The 21,524-nt window shown below is 51.3% G+C and overlaps 6 protein-coding genes across 6 annotated transcripts; 1 reads left to right on the top strand and 5 right to left on the bottom strand.

Annotated features, from left to right (window-relative positions):
- Positions 1-321: 321 nt before the first annotated feature.
- CtsK1 (C1 family peptidase 26-29-p) lies at positions 322-3,035 on the bottom strand. Its single transcript, XM_018640260.1, has 4 exons — positions 2,966-3,035; positions 1,808-2,255; positions 1,574-1,725; positions 322-1,482 (listed from the first exon to the last, which is right to left on the bottom strand). The coding sequence occupies exons 1-4, from the start codon at positions 3,012-3,014 to the stop codon at positions 470-472; spliced, it is 1,662 nt and encodes a 553-aa protein (XP_018495776.1). The 5' UTR covers positions 3,015-3,035; the 3' UTR covers positions 322-469.
- Positions 3,036-4,335: 1,300 nt separating this feature from the next.
- On the bottom strand, positions 4,336-5,326 carry LOC108864477 (uncharacterized). The gene is made up of 4 exons (XM_018640218.1): positions 5,244-5,326; positions 4,717-5,155; positions 4,477-4,610; positions 4,336-4,367 (listed from the first exon to the last, which is right to left on the bottom strand). The coding sequence occupies exons 1-4, from the start codon at positions 5,290-5,292 to the stop codon at positions 4,336-4,338; spliced, it is 654 nt and encodes a 217-aa protein (XP_018495734.1). The 5' UTR covers positions 5,293-5,326.
- Positions 5,327-6,602: 1,276 nt separating this feature from the next.
- LOC108864476 (cathepsin S) lies at positions 6,603-8,775 on the bottom strand. The gene is made up of 4 exons (XM_018640217.1): positions 8,667-8,775; positions 8,065-8,515; positions 7,828-7,979; positions 6,603-7,721 (listed from the first exon to the last, which is right to left on the bottom strand). The coding sequence occupies exons 1-4, from the start codon at positions 8,773-8,775 to the stop codon at positions 6,700-6,702; spliced, it is 1,734 nt and encodes a 577-aa protein (XP_018495733.1). The 3' UTR covers positions 6,603-6,699.
- Positions 8,776-11,234: 2,459 nt separating this feature from the next.
- LOC100900738 (uncharacterized) lies at positions 11,235-11,945 on the top strand. Its single transcript, XM_003745094.1, has one exon. The coding sequence runs from the start codon at positions 11,235-11,237 to the stop codon at positions 11,943-11,945; it is 711 nt and encodes a 236-aa protein (XP_003745142.1).
- A 629-nt stretch (positions 11,946-12,574) lies between these two features.
- LOC100900598 (counting factor associated protein D) lies at positions 12,575-16,907 on the bottom strand. The gene is made up of 6 exons (XM_003745093.1): positions 16,862-16,907; positions 16,283-16,724; positions 16,062-16,195; positions 13,992-14,445; positions 13,730-13,881; positions 12,575-13,602 (listed from the first exon to the last, which is right to left on the bottom strand). The coding sequence occupies exons 1-6, from the start codon at positions 16,905-16,907 to the stop codon at positions 12,575-12,577; spliced, it is 2,256 nt and encodes a 751-aa protein (XP_003745141.1).
- A 2,301-nt stretch (positions 16,908-19,208) lies between these two features.
- Positions 19,209-20,626, bottom strand: LOC100900457 (uncharacterized). The gene is made up of 4 exons (XM_003745092.1): positions 20,455-20,626; positions 19,815-20,265; positions 19,551-19,702; positions 19,209-19,309 (listed from the first exon to the last, which is right to left on the bottom strand). Exons 1-4 carry the CDS (start codon positions 20,624-20,626, stop codon positions 19,209-19,211), a joined length of 876 nt encoding a protein of 291 aa, XP_003745140.1.
- Between the last annotated feature and the right edge of the window lie 898 nt (positions 20,627-21,524).

The raw sequence follows: 21,524 nt of genomic DNA, 5'->3' as shown, positions 1-21,524 counted from the left end.
GTGGGAGAGTAGCAGCAGCAATACCAATAACGTGGACGGAGTAATCTCGCCAATGGCTTTGTCCGTTCCCGTGAGCGGATGAGGCCGAGGCGAGAATGCTCCGGACGCGAAATGTGTCTCGTTGTAGCAGGACGTATACGGGGAAATTTTGTTCGGTGAATATTTCATCTTGATAATAAATGGAAAATCAAGTGACCGAATGAGTGCAACAACCTGAGAGAGTGTTCATGATCACTTACGAGTATCATGATTGAAACGCATTGACACTGAGATCATGTTATGTACATAGACGGAGGATTATGGAGGAATAACATCATGTCGACTTGGTACGGTAATAAATCGCTATTTATTAAATTTGAAAATGTCGAAAACTTGAATTGTTCTCGAAGATGCTCTAACTCCTTGGAAGTGGATCCGACACCACCATTCGATTGGACTTTGATCAGGATTGAAATTTCCAGCAAGGATTCTACAATTCGACGTAGGTTGGCGTAGACGCCACGCCGCACATGTTGTCCTTCTGAGATATTAGGATGTACCCATCGTTTCCCCAGTAGGTGGACCACGAATTCTTGATGAGCCAGTAGGGCTTCCCGTGGAGCACTCCGTACCCGACTGCGAGTACTGCGTGATCGAGCTCGGTGGAACTACAGTCAGGGTCCTCGTAGACCCCGTGCGCATAGAAACTCAGGGAAGGTCTCGAAGCATCGATTGCCACAGAGATGGGTCCGACGAAGGCAATGGCTTTGCGCAGGTTCTCCACTCCCGAGATGTTATAGTAACGTTGGATGGTCGTGATGGGTTTATTCTCGATTTCTACGTCTTTGCACTTGCCATCGATTCCGCGGTAGGGGCCGTACTGAGCATCAGACGACAGACCGTATTTCTTGATATAGTCGTAGGCGACGTAGTCCAAACCACCGTCGCACGCGTCGTTTCCGGATGTCCAAGAGCAATCGACTAGCTGTTGCTCCGCGAATCGGACCAGCTCTCCGTGCTTGAGGAAATACTGTCCCTCGATGTGACCCACGGTTCCGAAGCTCCAACACGAACCGCAGATGGCCTGATCCTTGACCGGAGTCACAGCTCCTTCGAGACGCCAATCGACGTAATCGGGAACGGTTCGGTGCTCAAACTTCTCTTTCGGGAAATCTTCTGCGCTCGACTTGACGTTGGTGGACTGCAGACGACCTCTCAACAGCTTGAACTCGCCCTGATTCCAATCTGCGCGGTTGTTGAGCTTGAGAGCGAAGGAGAGATTCCTTCGGTTCATCGAGTTCACGAAGCGCATGTTATGATGGAAGTTGTGACGTCGCTCTCGTTCCTCGGTCGGGTGCTCGTAGGACTTGCCGTGTTCGTTCTTGAAGTTGGAGAAATGCTCATCGACGTGAGAATCGTCGTGATGCACGAATTCCTTCATTGGATTGAAGAGATGCGATACGGATTGTCCGGGAGGTGAAGGGAAATCGGTGCACGGCTTATCTGTATTGAAGCAAAAATTCCAATGACCCTCCGGAATCTGGGGCGAGTTATGGCAATCGCCGGACACTAGCTCGGAATAAAGAATACGCACCGATCACGGAAGTGACGTCGAAAACGTCCCCATCGACAGGACCGGGGGTGTAGTCGTCGTAGATGACCTCATATTTATCGAAGTGGGATCCGAGCAACGAATCGTATCCCATCATCATGTAGCGTACAGGGATCACGTTGTTATCTCCATCCCTAGAGGAAGAAGGGTAATCTCTTGAGTGAGGAGATTATCAAGCCGGCGGGATTCGAAGGTGTTATCGACCGAAATACTCACTGATTGGCCCAGAAGACATATTTCGAAACGCGATCGTATTTCTGTACCGTGTTCTCGTAACGATAACATTTGGCGGCGTTAGAGAGCAATGTGTTCAATAGGGTTGACGTATCGGTGAAGCAGGACTCGGTGCGAACGAACTTGAAGTCACTTAGGTCGGGTAGAATGCCTTGTGGCGCCGCCGGACCCGCTGCGTAGCAGTTCTGCTCTGGGACATGCGTTTCGTTGTTGGGGGACCAGACCACCTTGTAGGAGCCTCCCGTCTCCCCCGCGATCTGGAAGGTTTTCATCTCGCCTCCATAGTAATCGATGCGGGACTTTCCGGCGGTCTTATCGTAATAGGCGGTGAAGGGTTCCCTCAGTTCGCAGTACGGCAACAGGATATAGCCGCTCGCCGCGTAGGCTGGAGGGAATACCGGTGCATCGCGTGGGTTCGCCGGCCCCCCAGCTGACGGAGGAAAACATGCTCTTAGTTTATTCGCGGAATATCTCTACCAGGCGTGGCATCAAGTCTGAGTTTTCAAATATGGGGTCTTCTCTCGTTTATTCGCTGCATTCCGAAATCGGTCGAAATCGCCCTCGGTGTCGTTGAAATGGATCGAGAAAATTTCCTTTCGGGTCAATTGATTCGACCATCTCGACTCGAGGATCGCGTTCCCATTCGACTAGCGAAACTAATCCTTCTATCGGTGATAGTGAAGAATTCCCATCTGATTAGAGTACCGGTCTTTGGACTGGTGGTTTGAAGAGGAGCCATCTTTCGGCAATCGAATCAGTGACCACTTTGCATTCAGCTCCAATTACAGCTCCTATCCCTGCTCTCCGTGTCCCTACATTCTGATTCGTAACCAAGAGCCTAGAATTCGCTCCGAGAAAATGGACAGGCTCGGATTTCTCCGGGGTCAGGGAAATCTTTCTGGATCTGCCCCTCTGCGCCGGATAGCTTTGGAATCGGAATCGAGTCGATTTAGGAAGGTTCCACCGAGCCTCTTATGATCCCGTAGAATAATCATGGAGGCTGCCGGACAAGGTGACAATCACTGGCTGACTGTTTGCATTGGTCAATCATGTCACTGCGATCCGTGAGTTCTAATCACCGCACTACGTAGTTGAAGCCGTGTCCAACGAATCACAAACGAGATTTTTGGATTCACTCACCGACGGAGACGATCGCGAGAGCGACCACAGGAATCACGCGAAGCAACATCGCTCACTTATTTTTCCGCGAGCGATTCTCAATCTTTATATAGCTAGGTCGCTCTTGCACAGCGCATTGGGAAGCGTTCTCACTCGTAAGAGAGGGCACGCTGAGATTTGACAGTGTGGTTTTCTTTTAGAACCTTCCGATGGAAATGGAGAAAGTTTGCACTGCTTATTGAGACATCCACCTGAAAGTGCTGTCTGGCATAGCGCCCTCTAACGGCCTTCCAGACACGACATGAGGCGCATCCGATCCTCGGTGAGACTTCGAACTCTCGAGAGCCTTGTTTCTCGCCCCAAACTGACTCCTAGAGGTCTTCAAAGTATCTTCCTCCTTGCGATTCACTTCTCAAGGTTTGAACGCTCGGAACGGAGGTCGCTCCGAACGTGATGCCGCGGATAGCTGCGGGGTTGCTTTCCGTTCTTCATAGGAAGCGGGCACCGTCGATGGAGAGTTTTCCACCGATGCGTAACATCTGGTTCCTATGGATATCCGGCGTATCCATAGAACGGGAGGAAATGCTCGATCCCTTACTCGAACGAGCAGCTATCGTACGCTTCCTGGAGGCGGAATGGGTCGAGCCGATCACTTGTGACACTGATAATCTCTTTGCCGATCCAACCAGGCATTATTGGATTCACTCGAGACGACAAAACCGAGGAGTATCGATATGGAACATCGGTTCGCCGGCGACTTTCCTCATTGCGAACGGCTAGAGGTTTCGCGCCTGATACCTCTCCGACCTGATCTCACGAGCCAGTGAGCTGCGGAGACAGGGAGGCGTCCAAGCTGGCCCTCATTTTTCCCTTGGCCTATTCCACAGCCTCAGGCCTTTTCCCCCCTCAGAGAGTCAAAAGGAAAAAGTTTTCCGGCGCAATGTCTCAAATAATCTTTATTAGCCTGAAGTTACCTGCCGTACGAGGGTTTAACGTCGCCTCGACGAGTATTTGACGGGAGCTCTCGAGCTGCGAGGACTCGTCGGCAAGAGCTGCAGAGGAACTGACCTCTCGAATGAGTCGAGGAATAACTCCGGAGGAGCTCATGAACTTTGTACCGGCTGAAATCCTTAGACGCTTTCGGTGGGCGGCCAAATGACCGATGGGGATATGCTCGCGGTGTTCCGTAGATTCCTGCACTCGGGCATACGAGGGTCTGTTTTCAGACTGAGACCCAAAATCCAAAATTCCATTGGATCTCTGCGTCTTAGACTTGAAAAGGATTCGAAAGAGCCGAAACTTAGGAGAATTGAGGGACTGCTGCGGTACGGTGGGAGCTCCGCTCTTTTCGTATCGAAGTTCCCGTGAGGGCCGCGACCTAGTTGTGAGGATCATTCAGATCTCTCTTCACATTTGCCCAGATCTGCCATGGGAGAAGATACCGTTGTTATTCGATCTTTAGTAACGGATGATCTGGAACGAAGGCTCAGACTTGTCGAGTGGGGTGGCTGTCGGCCGCCTCATCCACTCACCGGTCAGGAGCCCAACATCGAAGACTTCATCGTCCAGTTCGCCAGCGGTGTAACTCAGGAAGATGACCTCTTCCTTCTCCGGCCAGTAGTCCATTATTCGAACAGGTGTCACCTTGTTTTCATTTCCCAAATCTCTACGATGGGAGGCGCACTATGTCATCCGCACCCTACTCCGGTATCTGGCATGTCGACTGAATATACGATCGTATCTTCTTACTCGATCAATATCATCGTACTCACTTAGTGGTCCAGAAAACTTGTTTGAATGGAAAATACTCGATCTCGTATCGATGGCAGCTCAGATTGCTGAAGACGACTGAAGCATAAATTGTGGTCGTGTCCGTATCGCAGGGTTCAGTGCGTGCGCTTTTGAGATGTCCCATGGGAGGAACGACGTCGTATATCGAAGAAAGTAGTCCTAGATGCGCTCCATAGTAGAAGCATGACTGCTCGGGCACATGCGTACTAGAGTTGGTTGTCCAGAGCAATTTGTAGAAGAGGGAACCCGTCCAGATGCGTTTTATTTCACCCCCGTAGTAGTCCACTCGTGATCTGGATCCTTCCTCGTCATGGTAAATCGTGAACGGCTTCCGTATTCCATTTGAAGGTTTGATTATATATCCCGTGGCGGAGAACTCCCGCGTCCACGTGAAACTCTCCTCATCGGCATTTGCAACATCTAATGTGAGGGGATTGCGAGTTCATGAGTTCGTGAAAAACTTGGTTTGACCCGATTTCTAACGAGTAGCTCGCAGATAGGTACTTGCCGGAGAGCTTGATGATAGCGAGAACGAATACGAGCACCAAAGTAGTCATGACCGGCCCGCGATTGAGCTTCGAGTGGATCCTCAGCGTAAGCTCGCTCCCGCTTATATCGGATAGGGCAGCCGTCTATAGAGGCAGCCTCCGAGAACTGGCGTTCCGTGTGAGAAGGAGAGTTTATTGAATTCCTCGATATCTAGTCCGAAATGAGGCGGTAAACGATCGAGACCGATTGATTCATCGATTTCTACGAAAATTACGGCGAATTCGTATTTAATTTTGACGCAATAAGAGCGAGATGTAGATTCGGAGTCGCTCTGATTTGCTGTCCGATCTCGATATCTGACAGGTATTGGCGAAGGGGAACAAACTTCCGAAATATTGTGAATTCAAGATCCGCGTCATCCTTCAACCCGCAGCTATTGGGACCCACGCGTCATTGGACGCTCGGTCAAGAGGGGGAGCGAGTCGGAATCGTCTCAGGCCATGAGCGGACGATAGGATTCTCGCTGCAGAGTGTGCCCTTCCGATTTCTGGGATTTCTGAGAGATTCGAACCCCTTCGAATACGGATCCAGCACGGATCGATCATAATGGGCTTGCGATACGAAGTCCCTGCTCTTCCTTTGCACAGATTCGCAACATTTCTAAAGAATCCGGGGGGCCGAATGGAGCCGACATGACGCCACGAATCGTGTATTTTGCGCTCCGGATAGATCAGAAGAAGCTCCCATAGATCCTCATTGACTATTCGAGCAGGTGAGGTAGATACGACGTTGGAGGAGGAATCCCAGATTCGTCGGAGCGAATCAATTTCGGAAAGAAATTACTTTCCCGTTTACCAGAGCTCCTATTACACTGCGGAGCTCCGCCATGATTCATCAGGTGATGGCCCTTGTGATCGATGAATCTGGCGTCTTGGCTCCCCGGGCGACATAGTGATCGGATAGCATGACCGCAGGGCGACGCCTCGCTCAGGATTTTCCTGAGCTTTGCAATCGGTCCCAGGTCTGGGGAACCGTTGCTCGAATTCACTTTCTCCCAATCCATCCGTAGTAAGTTCGTGGCGCGACATTGATCTTTTTTCAATGGGTCTCAGCGCTCGCGATGGGTGATCGTGCAGCCGCGATCAAGTCTTCTCTTGGGAATCCTCGAACACATAGTCTCAAGAAGGCACGAGCGCCTGTAACTCGTCCTTCCTCCCCGGAGACAATCGGGAGACAATCAGAGATCGGAGACTAGAGGAGAAAACGTGAGGTTTATTAGTGATACTTTTCCCCGAGTGACGAAACGACAGAGAATTTCTATCCGGCTGGAGGGAATGCTTTGCTTCCTGAGGATTGTGAAAAAAAAACCAACGAAACCTAGTTGCTATGATTTTTATTTTTCGCAAAAATTTTCAGTCTGCTTTGGATCAGACATCCAGCACACCAGATGATTTTTGAATCGGATCGCAGCGATCCTACAGATCTGCGTAGGAGAGCTCGTCTTCGATTCCACAGGTATTGTTCTCCTGCGAGATGAGCATGAAGCCTTCCGAGCCCCAAATATCCCCCCAGGAATTTTTTATCAGCCAGTAGGGCTCGCCGTTCAGCTCTCCATAGCCGATCGCGAGAACGGCGTGGTTCAAATCACGACCGCAAGCGGGGTTTTTGTAAACTCCATGAGAGTAATAGACGAACGATGGCGAGCTCGCATCGATCGCGACCGCTATCGGACCTTTCAACGCGATGTAATTGCGTAGACACTCTTTTCCACCGATCGCATTGAAGCCTTCCAGAGTGGATATCGTCGGCTCAGTCCCAGTGACGGTGTCTCTGCATTTGCCCTCCTCTTCGCGGTAGGGGCCGTACTGTTCGTCTGTGAACAGCCCATATTCCTTGACGTAGGAGAAAGCACTCTCTATTGAGCCACCGGAACATCCAGTGTTGGAGAAATCCCACGAACAATCCACAAGTTGCTGCTCTGAGAAGCGCGTCAGGTTTTCCTTCCCATTATTCAAAAAGTACTGACTCTCGAGATGAGCAATCACAGCGAAACTCCAACAGGACCCACAGGTGCCCTGGTTCTTGACTGGCGTGACAGCCCCTTCGAGACGCCAGTCCACATGATCAGGCAAGATTTGGTCGTTGCGGCATTCTTCGGGTGAGAAATCTCGCCCGAAGAATCGACGACTCGCGCGGCGCAAGCAACCTCCGTGGGTCCCGAGCTCCTCACGGGCCGAGTCCGCGCGTTCATTCAGTTTGAGAGCATACGAAAGGTTCCGTCGATTCATCGAATTCACGTAACGAACATTGTGGCGGAAATTGTGGCGTCGTTGTCTCTCTTCAGCCGCGAATCGGTAGTCCTTCCCGTGATGCTTTTTGAACTTGGCGAAGTATTCATCCACGTGTGAAGCATTGTGGCGGACGAATTCTTGGATCGGATTGAAGAACAGAGGGACCGACGGTTCTGGAGCTTCCGAGCTCTCAAGGCAAGGTTGACCTGCGGAGTTCCGAAACATCATCGTAGTAGCGCATGCGGCTTCCTGGTAGAATCTCCAGGGGCTTTGGCCCAAGCGAATTGGCGACTGTAGGCCTCGTATACTCACTCGTCGCAGACGTCACTTCGAAAGCACGAGAATCTACGGGTCCTGCGCTATAGGTGTCGTAGATGACCTCGTACTCATCGTATTGGGACTTGAGAATATCGTCCTTGCCCGACATCCGATAGCGCACGGGCACGGAGTTACCCTCCGCATTCCTGTATTTCCAATGTATTCAGTTTCTCTGCGAATTTTCGGGAAATCTTCGAGCGATGCTGGGCGGTTCTGCATCTATCAACTCACTTGGCGACCCATAGGACGTGGTCTGAGGCATGGTCTCGGTACCAAGAACTCCATTCATAGCGATCGCAATCGACATAAGGAACTCCCCGGAGCCAAACGCTCGCTTCAGCATAGCAATATTCACTACGCGCGAATTCGTACTCGGATGGATCCGGAAGCACTCCTTTTGCCTCAAGAGCCTCGCTATCGCTCAGAGTCACCGTGCGGCAATTCTCTTCTGGGGCGTGAGTTTCCGGATTCGGTGTCCAGTGGATCCTGAAGAGCTCAGAGCCGAGTTGAAATGTCTTCATCGCGCCATCATAGTAATCAATCCGACATTTCCTGCTACGCCCGTCGCAGCGAGCAGCGAAAGGTTCTTCAATATCAGAGTGAGGCAATATTAGACGACCGGTGACCGTGTATTCATCGGGGAACCGCAGTTCGTGGCGCCGAGCCGTACTGGGAACTGCGCCTGGAAGAAGAATATTTCGGAGGTTAGAAATCATTCACGCATCCTGACATTCTCGATCTGGAGGCCCCTCGCGTCTCATTCCTCGTAGAGTTTCGAGTGCCTCGAATACTCCGCTGTGTTCTCCGCTAAGAATATGCAGGCGCGTACATACCGGCGGAAACCAGTGCCGAGGCGATCACGCAGCAAGCGGCGATCATGTCAGCGTCGAGCCTTGGTTCGACGGTGAGCGACTTTGCCGATCGATGCAGGAGCATTTTCATCGCTGAAGTGAGCTGCGCAGTCATTCGATTCCGGGAAATAGGAAGGGTTCGGTGGAAATCAATCGCGTCACATCGAATAAATCTACCCGCTAAACGTCAATCAGAATTGAGATTGTACAACGCAATCGTTATAGCCTGAATCATCACAAATTCACGTCTGTTTTTCTCAGAGCTGCGCGCGATTCATACGGAGTGGGTCACGGGAAATGAACGAATAAGCGTGAACTGCGGAATAAACTCGATATATATATCTCTGACGTCGAACCGACGGACGCAGGTAACTCTTGATGTCTCCCCGATTAAGCTTCAACTCCCAAATATCGAGATGAAGACAAGCGAAGGCTAAGCCGAAACACCGTAATACAGTCAAGTCGGAAGGGACCCGGGGAGTTGGAGCGGGTCGAGCTTCAATGAACGAATCCATGCCGCCGATGATTCCGTCCATCGAGGCCTGACGGAGAGTCCAAGAGTGGAAGATCCGCGTCAGAGTCGAGCTCTTAGTCCCAGCAACTCATCGCACCCGGGCAATCAGATTGAAGTTGTCTGCATACGGAGCGGGGGCTTCCTCTGATCGAATGCTTTGCGCCGAGTTCTTCAGGAGTTTTCTTACCTCGAGGTTTCCCCCGGGATCCCGTGCCTGACCAGGACCGGTAGCCAGGAGTGGCGAAGCGTCGATTCAGGATCGAGGCCATGTTTGATGATGATGATGAGTCCCAATCTGTACTCGAGAGAAAAGGGATAGGGGAGGGAGCATCCGTCCAAGAAAGACGGTTCCCGTGGAGGACAGCTTGTCGTCTACTAGAATTTCATCATTACATTTATTTTCCCACGCTCCCCATTGTCCATAAGAGACGCGTTCTCCTCAATCATGGCTCTAGAACATTCAGCTCTCGAGAGGAACATGAGATGTTCTGGTTTGGATGAGGTGAAGCTGTCCAGCGGGATGAGCACTCTCGTCGTGCCAGATCATCTTCCGTCCCGATGCACCGCGCATCACACTTTCATCCCGCGAAATTCAGAAGGAACTGATGAGGTCCACCCAAGCGCGTTCACCTTTCGCGGCGTGTCTGCAGATTTTCTTCGACCAATGGCACGTGTAGCCATTGGGACAACAATGCAGTCGATCGAAACAGCACCTAGCCCTATGTAGTGGACAGCAAGCCCAATACGTTGCTGACCTTGTGACGCAACAGGTGTGCCTGTCCTTACACTTACTTGTGTCCGGGCATTTAACCACTGAAAATCATGGTCCAGAGTTCAGTGTCCGGAGGCTGATGAGGAACCTAGGCCGCCTTACCGAGACGATGGTAGTAGATTGACCGACATCGGCGAGGCATTTCGACTCCATGATTATCGTATATCGCGTGCTGTCACCTGAATCGCAACCGATGAAGGCAAGAACAAGGCACACGCCGAAGAGATACGTCATCTGTGAAGAATTGTAGGGAGGATAGTTTTTGATTGGGAAACCGAGCATTCTTTGTGCGAGTCCACTATCGGAGGCAGCATAGATCGATGGCCTGGTCCCGGAACAGATCCGACTGCATCAACGCCCTCCCTTCAGCGTCCTGACTACCCACCTTCCCTCGTCGAAGCTCGCCAATATGGCCGCCTAAATCCAAAAAAATTTATTACTCGCGGAGAGCTGTCCATCCTCCATCACGCTCTACATCCGACTTCAGAAGCGTCACGAGTCGAATGATATCTGAATCACGATTCCAGCAGGAGCGGAATGCCAGATCGTCAATGGCATGGACTGAAAGCGGTCGATGTCCATCATCGTGAAATGCGCAGCAGAATGGCATCCGTACGCATTCGAATTTCGGTATACATGCAAGTTCGAAATCCAGGAGTGACGGTCCCCCGGGAAGTCGGGGAGGCACGTCCGTGGAGGATGACGGTCGTGGGTGATTCCGAACGTAGAGTAGGAGAGCCCGCGCGAATCCTCCCGAAACGCCTTAGGCAGGCGTTCCCTGGATTATGATCGACGCTCTGCGCATACTATACAAGACTCGCTGCGATTCGGGGCTCATGTCAAGCCAATATATAAAATGGATATTCCACGATTTGTGATTCTGACCGACGGAGACGATTCGACGGTGCTCCGGCACGGCTGACGCACCGTCCTGCCGCGCACCGAAGAAACGATGCTAGAAGAGAGCGCTGTCCTTGTCGAAAACTCGCATGAGTATGATTTCCCGTCACAGAATAATATTTTCCCCGGCTCGATACTTCTCAATTCGTATCTGTTTCGATCATCCAGAATACCATGAGAGCCTTGACGCATTGAATTCGCCCGGTGAATAGCGACATTCGGAGGCCCGGTAGAGCAGGAGAATACGTTGGGCGCTCAAGTGCGCGTCACCTCAATCGCGGTACTCACACACGTGCACGGTCAGAGCTCTGGACGGAACACGTGAAACCCTCGACCTGCTATCATTCGAATATTGTGCAGTAGCATGCAGCCCAAAGAAGCGTTCATCGTGCAAGTTCTCGTGTTTGTCTCGGGAATTTCTTTGTTGATCCGGAGCAGCGCTGCAGAGGACCCGTGCAACGAGGAAAGGCTTGCCCTGTGCATCACTTCAGAGACCAGGAGGGATCTACCCGTCAGTGGTGCTGAGTTGGACTCGTACTGCGCTTCCCTTCTCAGAAGACACGAATGCATCGAGGAAGTCGCGAGGTCTTGCTTCAGGCCGGATCAGGTTCGAGCACTCCGACAGCTCACCAAGGGACTCTATGAGTTCCGAGAAGCTTATTGCACCAGGAACGCTACACTCCGCAAGGAGTACTTACGACAGGCGTCCTGCATGTCGAGGTGTAGAGCTCCAATTTGTGTCGAGAAAGCTCTTATCGGATTAACGGAAGTTCTGGAGCGAGAGCAAGAAGACGGATTCTCCGGCACCTGCTGCATCCACAACACTTTCAGCCGCTGCCTTGCAGCGGTGGTCGGGACGACCTGTGGCGCCTCGGCTGCCGAGCATGAGACACGTTTTGTCCGAATGTTTACGCTCGACCTCCTCCATCTGGAGTGTCAGGATCATGCGATCGATACGGGATGCGATGCCCTTCTCTCGCCGAGCGGGTCCAAACCGAACGCCAGAATCCTAGAAGTATTGACTCTGCTCATTGAGGCCTACAGGAGTCGAACGTTCCGTGTAAGCGGATTTTGATCTTTCTTGCTTTAGGTGGCAGGGGATTTTTTAAAGTGCTTTGTGCTGACGCTGGATGATACCTTATAAAATGATCCGAGTTCTGAGATGATCATCAACAATCATTTCCATGGAAGACTGGGAGGGTTCGAATATTGAGCCGTTCCAATTCGAGCATGAAGGAGGGCGATGGCAGGCCGACACGGTGAGCAGTGCCGGGCTGAAGGCCGAGCGCTCCCCATGTTATTCAGCCTTCGGACTCTTGAACTAGGAGGATGATCCTCCCACTTTTATTCGAACTAATGATCACGCTTGTGCTGGGACGACAATTCGGGATTCCAGTCCGATCTCAGAGGATGGTCGCAGCGGCTAGACGCGATTTAAAAAAAATGCTCCGACGCGCGGATCCACTCCGGAAGGCCAACCCGTCAAACGAGGGAAGTCTAACGAGTTGGAGATCAAATCATACTTAGGGGCTTCAGAGGTTCCTCTCGAGGGGAAGCTCCGGTCACGGGGGCTTCTTTCAGCGTGGATCATGTTGATCCTCGAATGTATTCATCCTCATTCATCTTCTTATAGTATGACGCTCCTTTATTCGTCGACTCATTTTCTCGATGGGACATCCACCTCCAGATTCGACCAAACCCATTCTACAGCTCTGCGAAAGCTAGATAGTTCTCTATGCCACAATAGTTTTCCTTTCGAGAGACCAAGATGTAGCCCTCAGCTCCCCACTTGGGTCCCCAAGAATTTTTCACTAACCAGTAGGGCTCGCCTCTTAGACTTCCGTAGCCGACGACAAGAACGGCGTGAGTTAATGAATGATCGCACGTCGGATCATTATAAATTCCTCGAGAGTAAGCTCTGAAGGAATCCGATGAGCCATGGATACCCACCGCAATCGGTCCGTGTAACCCGACGTGCCTAAGTAGACATTCGGCCCCCTCCATCATTGTGAAGCTCTTCAATGTCGGAATAATTGGCTCTCCTTTCATCTCGGCATCTCTGCATTTGCCTTCATCATCGAGATAGGGTCCATATTGGTCTTCTGTGAACAGTCCGTATTTCTGAACGTATTCAAAGGCTCCATGAGGGAAGCCTCCCTTGCAGCCAATGTTTAGCGAATCCCAGGAACAGTCCACGATCTGTTGCTCTGAGAAACGAGTCGTATTTCCTTTGCCGTTCCGTATGATGTACTGGCTTTCGAGATAGGCGACTGAAGCGAAACTATAACAAGAGCCGCACGTGCCTTGATTCTTCACGGGCGTCACGACGCCTTCAAGACGCCAATCCACCGTATCAGGGATTCCGGCGGTGTCACACGTTTCGGCTGAGAACGTCTGCAAATCCGATGGGGCATTCGGTACTTTAGGAATTCGCAAGCAGCCTCCTTGGGAAGAGACTTCATCGCGGGATTGGTCTGACCGTTCATTCAACGCCAAAGCATAGGAGAGATTTCGTCTGTTCATCGAATTGACGAAGCGCATCTTGTGGTGAAAATTGTGGCGGCGCTTCCGATCTTCGCTTGCTGATTCGTACGCTTTCCCGTGCGTGTTCTTGAACTCGGCGAAGTGCTCATCAACGTGAGAATCATTGTTCGAGACGAATTCTCGGATTGGATCGAAGAGATGACGGGCGGAGGACTGGGATGCCGTCGGGAGTTTGGTACACTGCTTATCTACAATAATGCAGAAGATGCTCGAGGTCAATTTCATACAAAACGTGGTGTCTCCATACGCAGATCATTCTGAGTTCTGTCTGACTCTCATTCACTTTAGGTTCGATGGGGCATGCTTACTGCTTACCAGTCACACTGCCGACCTCGAACAGATCGGGGTTCACAACGCCTGCTCTGTATTTCTCGTAGATAATTTCATACTCATCGAAATGAGACCGGAGATGGTTGTCGTATTTCAGTACACGGTAGCGCACTGGTTTGAGAGCGTGATCCGATGTCCTGCAATCCAGTCAAAGCAGCATCGATCGAGAGAATCCTGCGACAATTTCACAAATGCCGGATTGCATTCCTGCTCAGCGAATGTCATTTCGACGTGGAGCTGTACTCACCGAGAAGCCCAGAAAACATGGTTTGAGACCCGATCACGATCCTGCGTGATTTTCTCGAAACGATGACACTCGGACTCGGATAGCCCTGTCGAAGCCCTGATTACTCCGGTGCCGCAGGATTCGGTACGAACGAGCTTGAAGTCAGACAAATCGGGGAGCACTCCCCCCGGTTCCAGATATTCGTTCCTTCCCACGGGCATAATTTCACAATTTTCCTCGGGAATGTGAGTCTCTTCGTTGGGCGACCAATGAACTTTGTAGATGTCAGAACTGATCCGTAATGTCTTCATCGCACCATGATAGTAATCGACGCGATATTTCCCGCGGTCTCCGTCGCAATGAGCGCTGAAAGGCTCCTCGATTCCGGATCGAGGCATCATCAGATAACCAGTAACTGTATATTCTCGTGCGAATCCCGCTCGGGGACTTTGCAACGTCGAGGACGGAATCGCGGCTGCGGAAAAACAATCCTGAAGTCGTGGCGCGAGACACTTTTCTCGTGGTCACGGGCTCGGCTTCTCCTGGGATCTAAGTCAAATATGAGGCATGCGCTCGCACCGACCGGATTCTGACTGCTAAAGTAAACCTACCGAGAGCAGCAAGCGCCAGAGCGATCGCGGGTGACCTCGCAATCATGACCTGTCTCGGCGCAGATTCGGGAGCGAATGAATTCCAAGCGCGCGAAATGATTGATTAATACTGGAACTCCGAGCCATAGAAGGCGAAGACCTCGAGAACAAGAAAGGGCTCCGTAAAATCCGATAGCGTCAACGAAATCATGAGATGAGACTGCGAATCCAGTATTTCCACGAATGGGGCGATCTTCGACCTCGGATCGATTCCCCTTCTCTGAGTCATGATAAGGATTGAGCTTCGGAGTAACGTCGATCCCGCAATCTGGATTGACGAGTTCTCGGGTTGAGAAGCAAAGCCGTTGTCGATGCCTGGCCGGTCCCTGGGTGCCGAATGCGCTGATCAGATCGCACCGCAGATCGACATGGAATAAGGAACCTTGGTGATCAAGCGCAGGGATGGATCACAAGTGACGTCATCGCTTCCCACATGGATCGCTAATGCTTAATTTAAATAGAACTTCGCGATTCCCGCGTTGATTATGTGATTCGATTGAATCAGATTTGACCCGTTCCTAGTGAAGGATCCACCCGATGGGCTTACCCGGCTGTAGACTGGGGCGGCAGATTTCGAGGGCAGCGAGTTCTCGGTAGGGGCTCCTGTGGTTCTCAGCATTCCAATAAAATCATCCGGGCCGAAATCGTAAATTATTCAACGCAGGAGCGCGATGCCGGCAACCAGGGGAAGAGTCTCAAACATGAACCGCGAAATATCTTTCCCGTGTGCAATCCCTGAGATCGTACCCGATCCGAAGCCCGAACGACGGACTATTTTTTCCCTCACCTAAGATCGGACAAGGGAGAGTGACGATTTCCACGTCTCCCGCTTCCAGAAGCTATTGTTGGAATCGGAAATTATTTTGGAAAGCCGCGGTGCAGGCACCGGGAAGCGTCGCATTTCCTCCTCAGACGGGTTGTTCTTGGGGTTGCCCAGCGGTCCCTATTCAGCTTTGGGGTCGCAAATTCGAAGATGCACCACTTCTTATTTCCGAGTGGCTAGTTCTTCGACACCTCTGGTAACTATAGTCTTATAGCGGTAGATTTGGGTACATACATAAATTGCTTGGTACGAAAATCTAGGCAAACTTCCGAATGTTTGTTCTTTATTCGATCAGCTGGATGAGCAATTGATTGCATATGTGTGTCGGACGACTCTTCTCTTCGTTAAGATGGATCCGTGGATGTATCCGTAGATGATTTGGTTTCACTCTGCCCGAGGCGTACCGCATCGCTAGAGATTCCGGGAACGGCTGGAGGCGCAATCCGTTGCGACCATTCCTTTTTCTGGCTAACAAGCCTGGGAAATGACTGCCGGAGATTCATCCACGCATCGGCCGACATCTGACGAAGTTCAGGGTGAGTTATGAATCTTGAATGTGTATTGTCGACGCAAATTATGAAAATGAGGAATGATAAATAAATTATCGATTGCACGAACCGGTTAGCTGCTCAACATTGAACACATCATCGTTTTGGATGCCCAGAGTGTAAGTTAGGAAGAGCGTCTCGGTCTTCTCACCGTTGATGGACAGGACACGCACCGGTCTCATGTTTTGCTCGTGTCCTGGATCCCTGCGATACGGACTTAGCGTGTTAGGATAGGTCAATTCAGGAGAACCCGGAAGCCGAAGCTATCGTCCCGCCTCAGCTCCAACCCACCTAGCGGCCCAGAGAACATATACGAAAGGTTCGACGCGATACTCGTAACGATTACAAGACATGCCCCCGAAGGCGACGGAAGCATGGACCGTAGTGGTCTCAGCATCGCAAGGTTCGGCTCGCACGAATTCGACTTGGTCCAGATTTCTCAAAACGAGATCGGTCACTGGGTTCGGATCTCCATCGTGTCTGAGATGTCGACAAGTCTGTACAGGAATGTGTGTCGCAGACCTAGTCGACCAAAATAACGTGTAGTATGACTTGTTCCTCAGGATATGCTTCTTGTCGCCTCCATAGAAATCCAATCGGGATCTAGAGCCGATTCCATCGTGGAACAAGGAGAATGGTTTCGGTATACCGAGCGCGGGCCCAAGGATGTACCCAGTCAGCGAAAACTGCGGAGCCAGGCTGAAGGCTGCCTGGCTGAACGAGGCGATCTGACCTGCGAAGGATGACAAGTCCATTTGATTCCTGTGTTGAGGTTGTATCCGTGCTTCCACCATCTGTGCTCAGCCCATCGCACCGCCTTTGGTCGATGGCAGTGGGGTAAGGAAGACGACTACTCCTGTAGACACTCACCACAGAGGATGACTGAGAAGGACAGAGCGTAGCTCGAACGAACCATGATGACTCTGGGACTGCTACTCGAATGATTCTATCTCCGACTCTGAATGTGTAGAAAGCGGGAGCGCGTCTCGAGTCATGCGTCGTGCAGTCTACGTGGGGGAAAGAAGGCTTTACATCAAAATCTAATCCTCCGGTATATTTCGACCTTAGAAGCAGGATCTGCGCCCTTGAGTTCCGGAGGCCTCAGCAGAGAATCTTACCGAGCTGACTCGGGACGGTCGTACCCGCGCAGTTCCACTCGGCGATGTCAAGGTCGACAGTATCGATATCGACTGATATCTCGAAAGATCCCGTTCGGCGTCCCTGCTTTTGGCCGTTATCGTTGTCAGGTGAACAGTGTTTAATCTGGGCTGGCCTCGCACCCGAGCTAGACGATCGGAACGCATGGGGCTATCTCGTTTGACTCACGGACTTCTCAGAACCTGATCGACCTGACGAAATTCTGCCGCGAAGGCTTCGACTCCCGTGTTTATCTGAACTCGAGGCTTCGTCTGACAAAAAAACATCCACGTGAGTCTAATCCACGGAATAGGCTCGATGGGCCAGATGCCGTCATCTTTGTGTCGAATTCTCGACCAGCCTCTCCTGGAAACATAATTCGCCCGAGAGGATCAGTTTCGCGGAGCAGGAGATCTCCGCAAGAGCACGAATGACAGGTCATCATCAATTTTCGCCATTTTCGTCAGGTCCCTGTGAGGGAAGCTAGAGGAGCCCAAGAAGACTACCTCGCGGTACTCACGGATTGGTCCACAAGATCACACTTGTGCACGGAGATCGGTGCTAAAATCGATTACAGGCTCCGTTTCCATGAGCAATCTTGCTGAAGACTTCAAGTTTGTCTGTACGCACGAATCGGAATGTGTCTGGTAATGGGAGCAGTTCAGGACCGGCGCCTTCCCCACGTATGTCCCAGCTTATGCATCGCCCTTGAAGGGAACGATTCGTGCCATTGGTCGTCCATGGCGTTGCATGGAAATGCGGAGCGTCGCTCATTTCTTCAGTTTCCCCGCCTTCAGCATCGAGACGTGTCCGCTTCGGACCCTTCTGATAGCGGATGAAGGATTATCGTAAATCAAGAGACGGCTTGAAATTGAAAGTGCCTGCAGTGTACAAAGATGGCTTTTGAAAATAGAGGTCGTTGTCGGCGGCACGGTTCTCTCCTGCAGAATACTCGGATTGTTACATCGCGGACATGGGATGCCGGAATGCAAGAGCCAGGTCAGGACAGACGAAAGCGCTATGAACGGTGTGATCATGGAACGAACTTTATCGTCCCTCCACAATGATCTTATCATATTCGTAGAGAAGACGACTTTCCGATGCATATTTCCCCCGTTGCTTGAATCGCAAGCTCTTGGCTGAAGTCCACGAGGTATTTCCCGGGATTCTCATCTCCCCTTCCTGAATCTCCCGGGATCGTTGTGGAGCACATTTATCCGGTACCGTTCTTCCAAAGGCGTATCAGATCATCAAGACGGTTCCTAAGTTCGAGGCGGTCAAATCAAGAGAGGCTCTTTGTCACGGCTCGCCTAACATGAGTATGACGAGAATGTGGATATCGATGTCCTTCTCGTCAGAATCTTGGAGCCGACGCCATCGGCAGCACCATGGTCCAGAGTGGATATCTAGAGGTCGCCAGATTGTACCGTGCTCGCCATGAGCGCGACCCTGATCCGAATTGAGCGGCTCTCGAGACGGACGCGCCGAACATACATATCTTGGAATTTCGTGAATTCAACCAGTTCCGCCTGCGGAATATCCCACGAGTTTTCGGTCTTCTGGTGGGGAATGTGGGAATCTCGCGGTCAAGATTCTGAGAGCTCACCGCTGGTTGGCCACACCACCATTGTTCCGACGGGAAGTTTGATTCTCTCCGTTCTTACCGATATTCCCGCATCGGGCAGGAGCAGTCGTAATCATCGTCTCCCTGCGACCCGCCCTTAACAACTTAAAGGAGATGCGCTATTCATTTAGAGGCGTCAGTGGGACCGTTTCCTGCTTGAGCCGCGCACACTTCCGAGGACTCGCGACGTCAGGGAAACCATATTCATTTCGCAGCTCGCAAACTCTATTCCGTCGAGAATATATGATGTAAATTATGCTTGTCTTTTCCAATACGTTCGGGTCCAGAACCGGGACAACACTAGCTTGTCCCCCGGTCGGGAGGCCGATGAAATGTTGTTCATTCTCAGAGGAGAGATTTATTATTTCCACTGGTGTCGCCGAGTGCTCGTTCGTCCGTACAGTGTGACGTCACTCCTAGAGTGAGTTCTCGGAAAGTAAGAGTATAATAAAAGCTTCACACACGAGATACGTCATTGTGAACGAATCCCCTCATAGGGTTGAGAAGACGGTAGCCGGAAAGTTCGGACATCGTCGTGGCAGCGATGCAAGGTTTATCTGCAGAGAGAGGGGGGATTTGAGCAATCAGAATCGGGACCCATAGGATCGCACTTCAAATCTTGGAGCCGGTGAAACGCTCTCATTCTCGCTTGTCGGAGATCTTCAAGAGAATCGGAGGGAAGGAAGCGATATACTTATACAGTTCAGGCCAGTATGCATAAAATTGAATCATAAATAATCTTGGATACAACTCCCAGCACCGGTTTTCGAATTGGAAGAAAGTGCGTCGTCTGCTCACCGGTTACCGATCGGATATCGAAGACATCTTCGTCCAGGTCACCGATTGTGAATTGGAGATAGATTACCTCGTACTCGTCGAGTCGCGATTTCAGAAAATTATCGTAACCTGTCACGCGGTACCGTTTTGGGATGAAACCCGCGTCCGCATCCCTGCAAGAAAACATAGTAATAAATTGGAACCGTATCGACGGATATCTTCATTGGAATGGAAGAGCGGACTCAATGATGACCACAAAAATTCTGTTTCGAGCATTTCGCTCACCGGGAAGTCCAGAAAACTAGTTTAGTTTCGCGATCCTGATCCTTCAAGATCCTCTCATATCGAAGACACAGAGGGGAGCTGCCTGATTCTCCAAGGAATGAAGCATTCGAGTCGGTGTTGCAGGCTTCTTCGCGCACAAATTCTAAATCGGACAAGTCCGGGAGCACTCCTGTGGGCTCTTGGAGCCCGCTTGCACTCACGGTATGGCAATGCACTTCGGTAGCATGAGTTTCGCTATTTAGCGACCAATAGATTCTCGAAAACTCCGAATCAATCTGAAACGTCTTCATCTCGCCCTTGTAGTAGTCCACTCTAGACTTTCCTGAGCTCTCATCAATGTAAGCGATGAACGGTTCCTCGATCTCGAGACTGGGCATAATCACAAGCCCAGTCACAGTGTACTGCGAGCCGAATCGTAACGCGTGACGAAGATCCGCTCGGGGGAGAGCAGCTGCAAGGAAAGTCCTCTTCTCAAAAATACATGCATCTTCCTTTGGGCATGCCATGGGGTACACCACGGAGTATCCCACAGCTCCTTTCTGAGAGCCCTTCCGATGGGATATCACGGCGGCGCGGTGCCTGAGATGGGGGTGATATTAATTACCCACTCATTTATGGCATCACGAGCTTGTGAACTGACCTTTGCATTCTCCAATTAGAGCGACTGCTGAAAAGACGAGGAATGTCGTCATGATCGCTCCGCGTCTGAATCCCGATCCGAACAATAACAGACGATATATTGTGATTTTCATAGAACTGCCCGACGAATCAGGGCCATTAAGGGCCGGGGAGAGAACCATGATATTGGACATTGTATGCGTGTCAGGAAATATGTGGATTGAATCGAGAGATTGGTACCACCGCGCCGCCGATTCCTCGCTCGTCTCGAATCCATTGCGCGGAAGCCAAATACAGCAACACGCGCTCCGCGTCAGCAGTGAGTGCAAGATGTTCTAATCGTAATAAGTGGAGGGCCGCGGATACAGAACTCGACCGAGCCTGACAGAAAAATTCTAAACTCATTGCATGCTCACCGGTTGCTACCGCCGGATCGCTCAATCGAGCCGAATAATTGGTTGTTGATATTTGGGGAGATCACCCCCTCTAACAGAGGCGTGATGTCTGTCTGTCAGTCACTTCGCCCCTTAGGGACTTTGATTAGAACCCGATTTCGTGTTCGCTAAAGGCGGAATGATGCTATCCCTCGCCCATGTGACTCCGGCATCGTTCCCATCCACCGTTTTCCAGGGAGAAGCGAAAAAGCCCTAGTTTTTCTCCAGTATGCACTGTGAACTCCTCGAATCTAACTAACTAAGATGGCTCACTCGCGGTAGAGCTGGCTCGACCTCAGGATTCGACAACCGAGCTCTTCCGAGCCTTGCTTCGGGTGCGTATATTCGACACACGTCGGGGTCGTCATGAGGCGGCTCGGCTAAATTTCGATAGATGTCTTTTGATGCGACGGGAGAGGTGAGCGCGGCGGCTATGGCCGGGCCGAGGCCAGCTCTTTGTTTTGAGAAATACGAACACACATTGATGTGTACAGCCTAAATCGACGAAACGCTTCCAGAATTGCTAAGTGCTTCCTCTGCCCCTCCCGGGAACGAATTCTCTTCTGAAGCTTGGGAGCGGCTTCCTGCGAGCGGCTCCGACATCGGAGCGGAGCAGAACTCGGCCTAGACCCGATAAGGTTGGGAGTACGCAATGACA

This window comes from Galendromus occidentalis, unplaced genomic scaffold (genome assembly GCF_000255335.2).
Source record: "Galendromus occidentalis unplaced genomic scaffold, Mocc_1.1 scf7180000077477, whole genome shotgun sequence".
NCBI classification, from domain to species: Eukaryota; Metazoa; Arthropoda; class Arachnida; order Mesostigmata; family Phytoseiidae; genus Galendromus; species Galendromus occidentalis.
The sequence above is the reverse complement of the archived record's forward strand: the minus strand, read 5'-3'. Positions and strand labels throughout refer to the sequence as shown.

Excerpts from the sequence above, each read along its gene's own strand:
- CtsK1 (XM_018640260.1), bottom strand. The coding sequence starts at position 3,014 with ATGTTGCTTCGCGTGATTCCTGTGGTCGCTCTCGCGATCGTCTCCGTC. Across the intron at positions 1,726-1,807 it reads TATGTCTTCTGGGCCAATCA|GGATGGAGATAACAACGTGA; the intron begins GTGAGTATTTCG and ends TTCTTCCTCTAG. Across the intron at positions 1,483-1,573 it reads CGACGTCACTTCCGTGATCG|ATAAGCCGTGCACCGATTTC; the intron begins GTGCGTATTCTT and ends GCTTCAATACAG.
- LOC108864477 (XM_018640218.1), bottom strand. The coding sequence starts at position 5,292 with ATGACTACTTTGGTGCTCGTATTCGTTCTCGCTATCATCAAGCTCTCC. Across the intron at positions 5,156-5,243 it reads CGCTATCATCAAGCTCTCCG|ATGTTGCAAATGCCGATGAG; the intron begins GCAAGTACCTAT and ends CCCTCACATTAG. Across the intron at positions 4,611-4,716 it reads CAAGTTTTCTGGACCACTAA|AGATTTGGGAAATGAAAACA; the intron begins GTGAGTACGATG and ends CTCCCATCGTAG.
- LOC108864476 (XM_018640217.1), bottom strand. The coding sequence starts at position 8,775 with ATGAAAATGCTCCTGCATCGATCGGCAAAGTCGCTCACCGTCGAACCA. Across the intron at positions 8,516-8,666 it reads CTCGGCACTGGTTTCCGCCG|GCGCAGTTCCCAGTACGGCT; the intron begins GTATGTACGCGC and ends TTCTTCTTCCAG. Across the intron at positions 7,722-7,827 it reads CGAAGTGACGTCTGCGACGA|GTCAACCTTGCCTTGAGAGC; the intron begins GTGAGTATACGA and ends GGAACTCCGCAG.
- LOC100900738 (XM_003745094.1), top strand. The coding sequence starts at position 11,235 with ATGCAGCCCAAAGAAGCGTTCATCGTGCAAGTTCTCGTGTTTGTCTCG.
- LOC100900598 (XM_003745093.1), bottom strand. The coding sequence starts at position 16,907 with ATGGTTCGTTCGAGCTACGCTCTGTCCTTCTCAGTCATCCTCTGTG. Across the intron at positions 13,882-13,991 it reads CATGTTTTCTGGGCTTCTCG|GACATCGGATCACGCTCTCA; the intron begins GTGAGTACAGCT and ends ACTGGATTGCAG. Across the intron at positions 13,603-13,729 it reads CGAGGTCGGCAGTGTGACTG|ATAAGCAGTGTACCAAACTC; the intron begins GTAAGCAGTAAG and ends GCATTATTGTAG.
- LOC100900457 (XM_003745092.1), bottom strand. The coding sequence starts at position 20,626 with ATGTCCAATATCATGGTTCTCTCCCCGGCCCTTAATGGCCCTGATTCG. Across the intron at positions 20,266-20,454 it reads TCTAATTGGAGAATGCAAAG|CTGCTCTCCCCCGAGCGGAT; the intron begins GTCAGTTCACAA and ends CTTTCCTTGCAG. Across the intron at positions 19,703-19,814 it reads CTAGTTTTCTGGACTTCCCG|GGATGCGGACGCGGGTTTCA; the intron begins GTGAGCGAAATG and ends GTTTTCTTGCAG.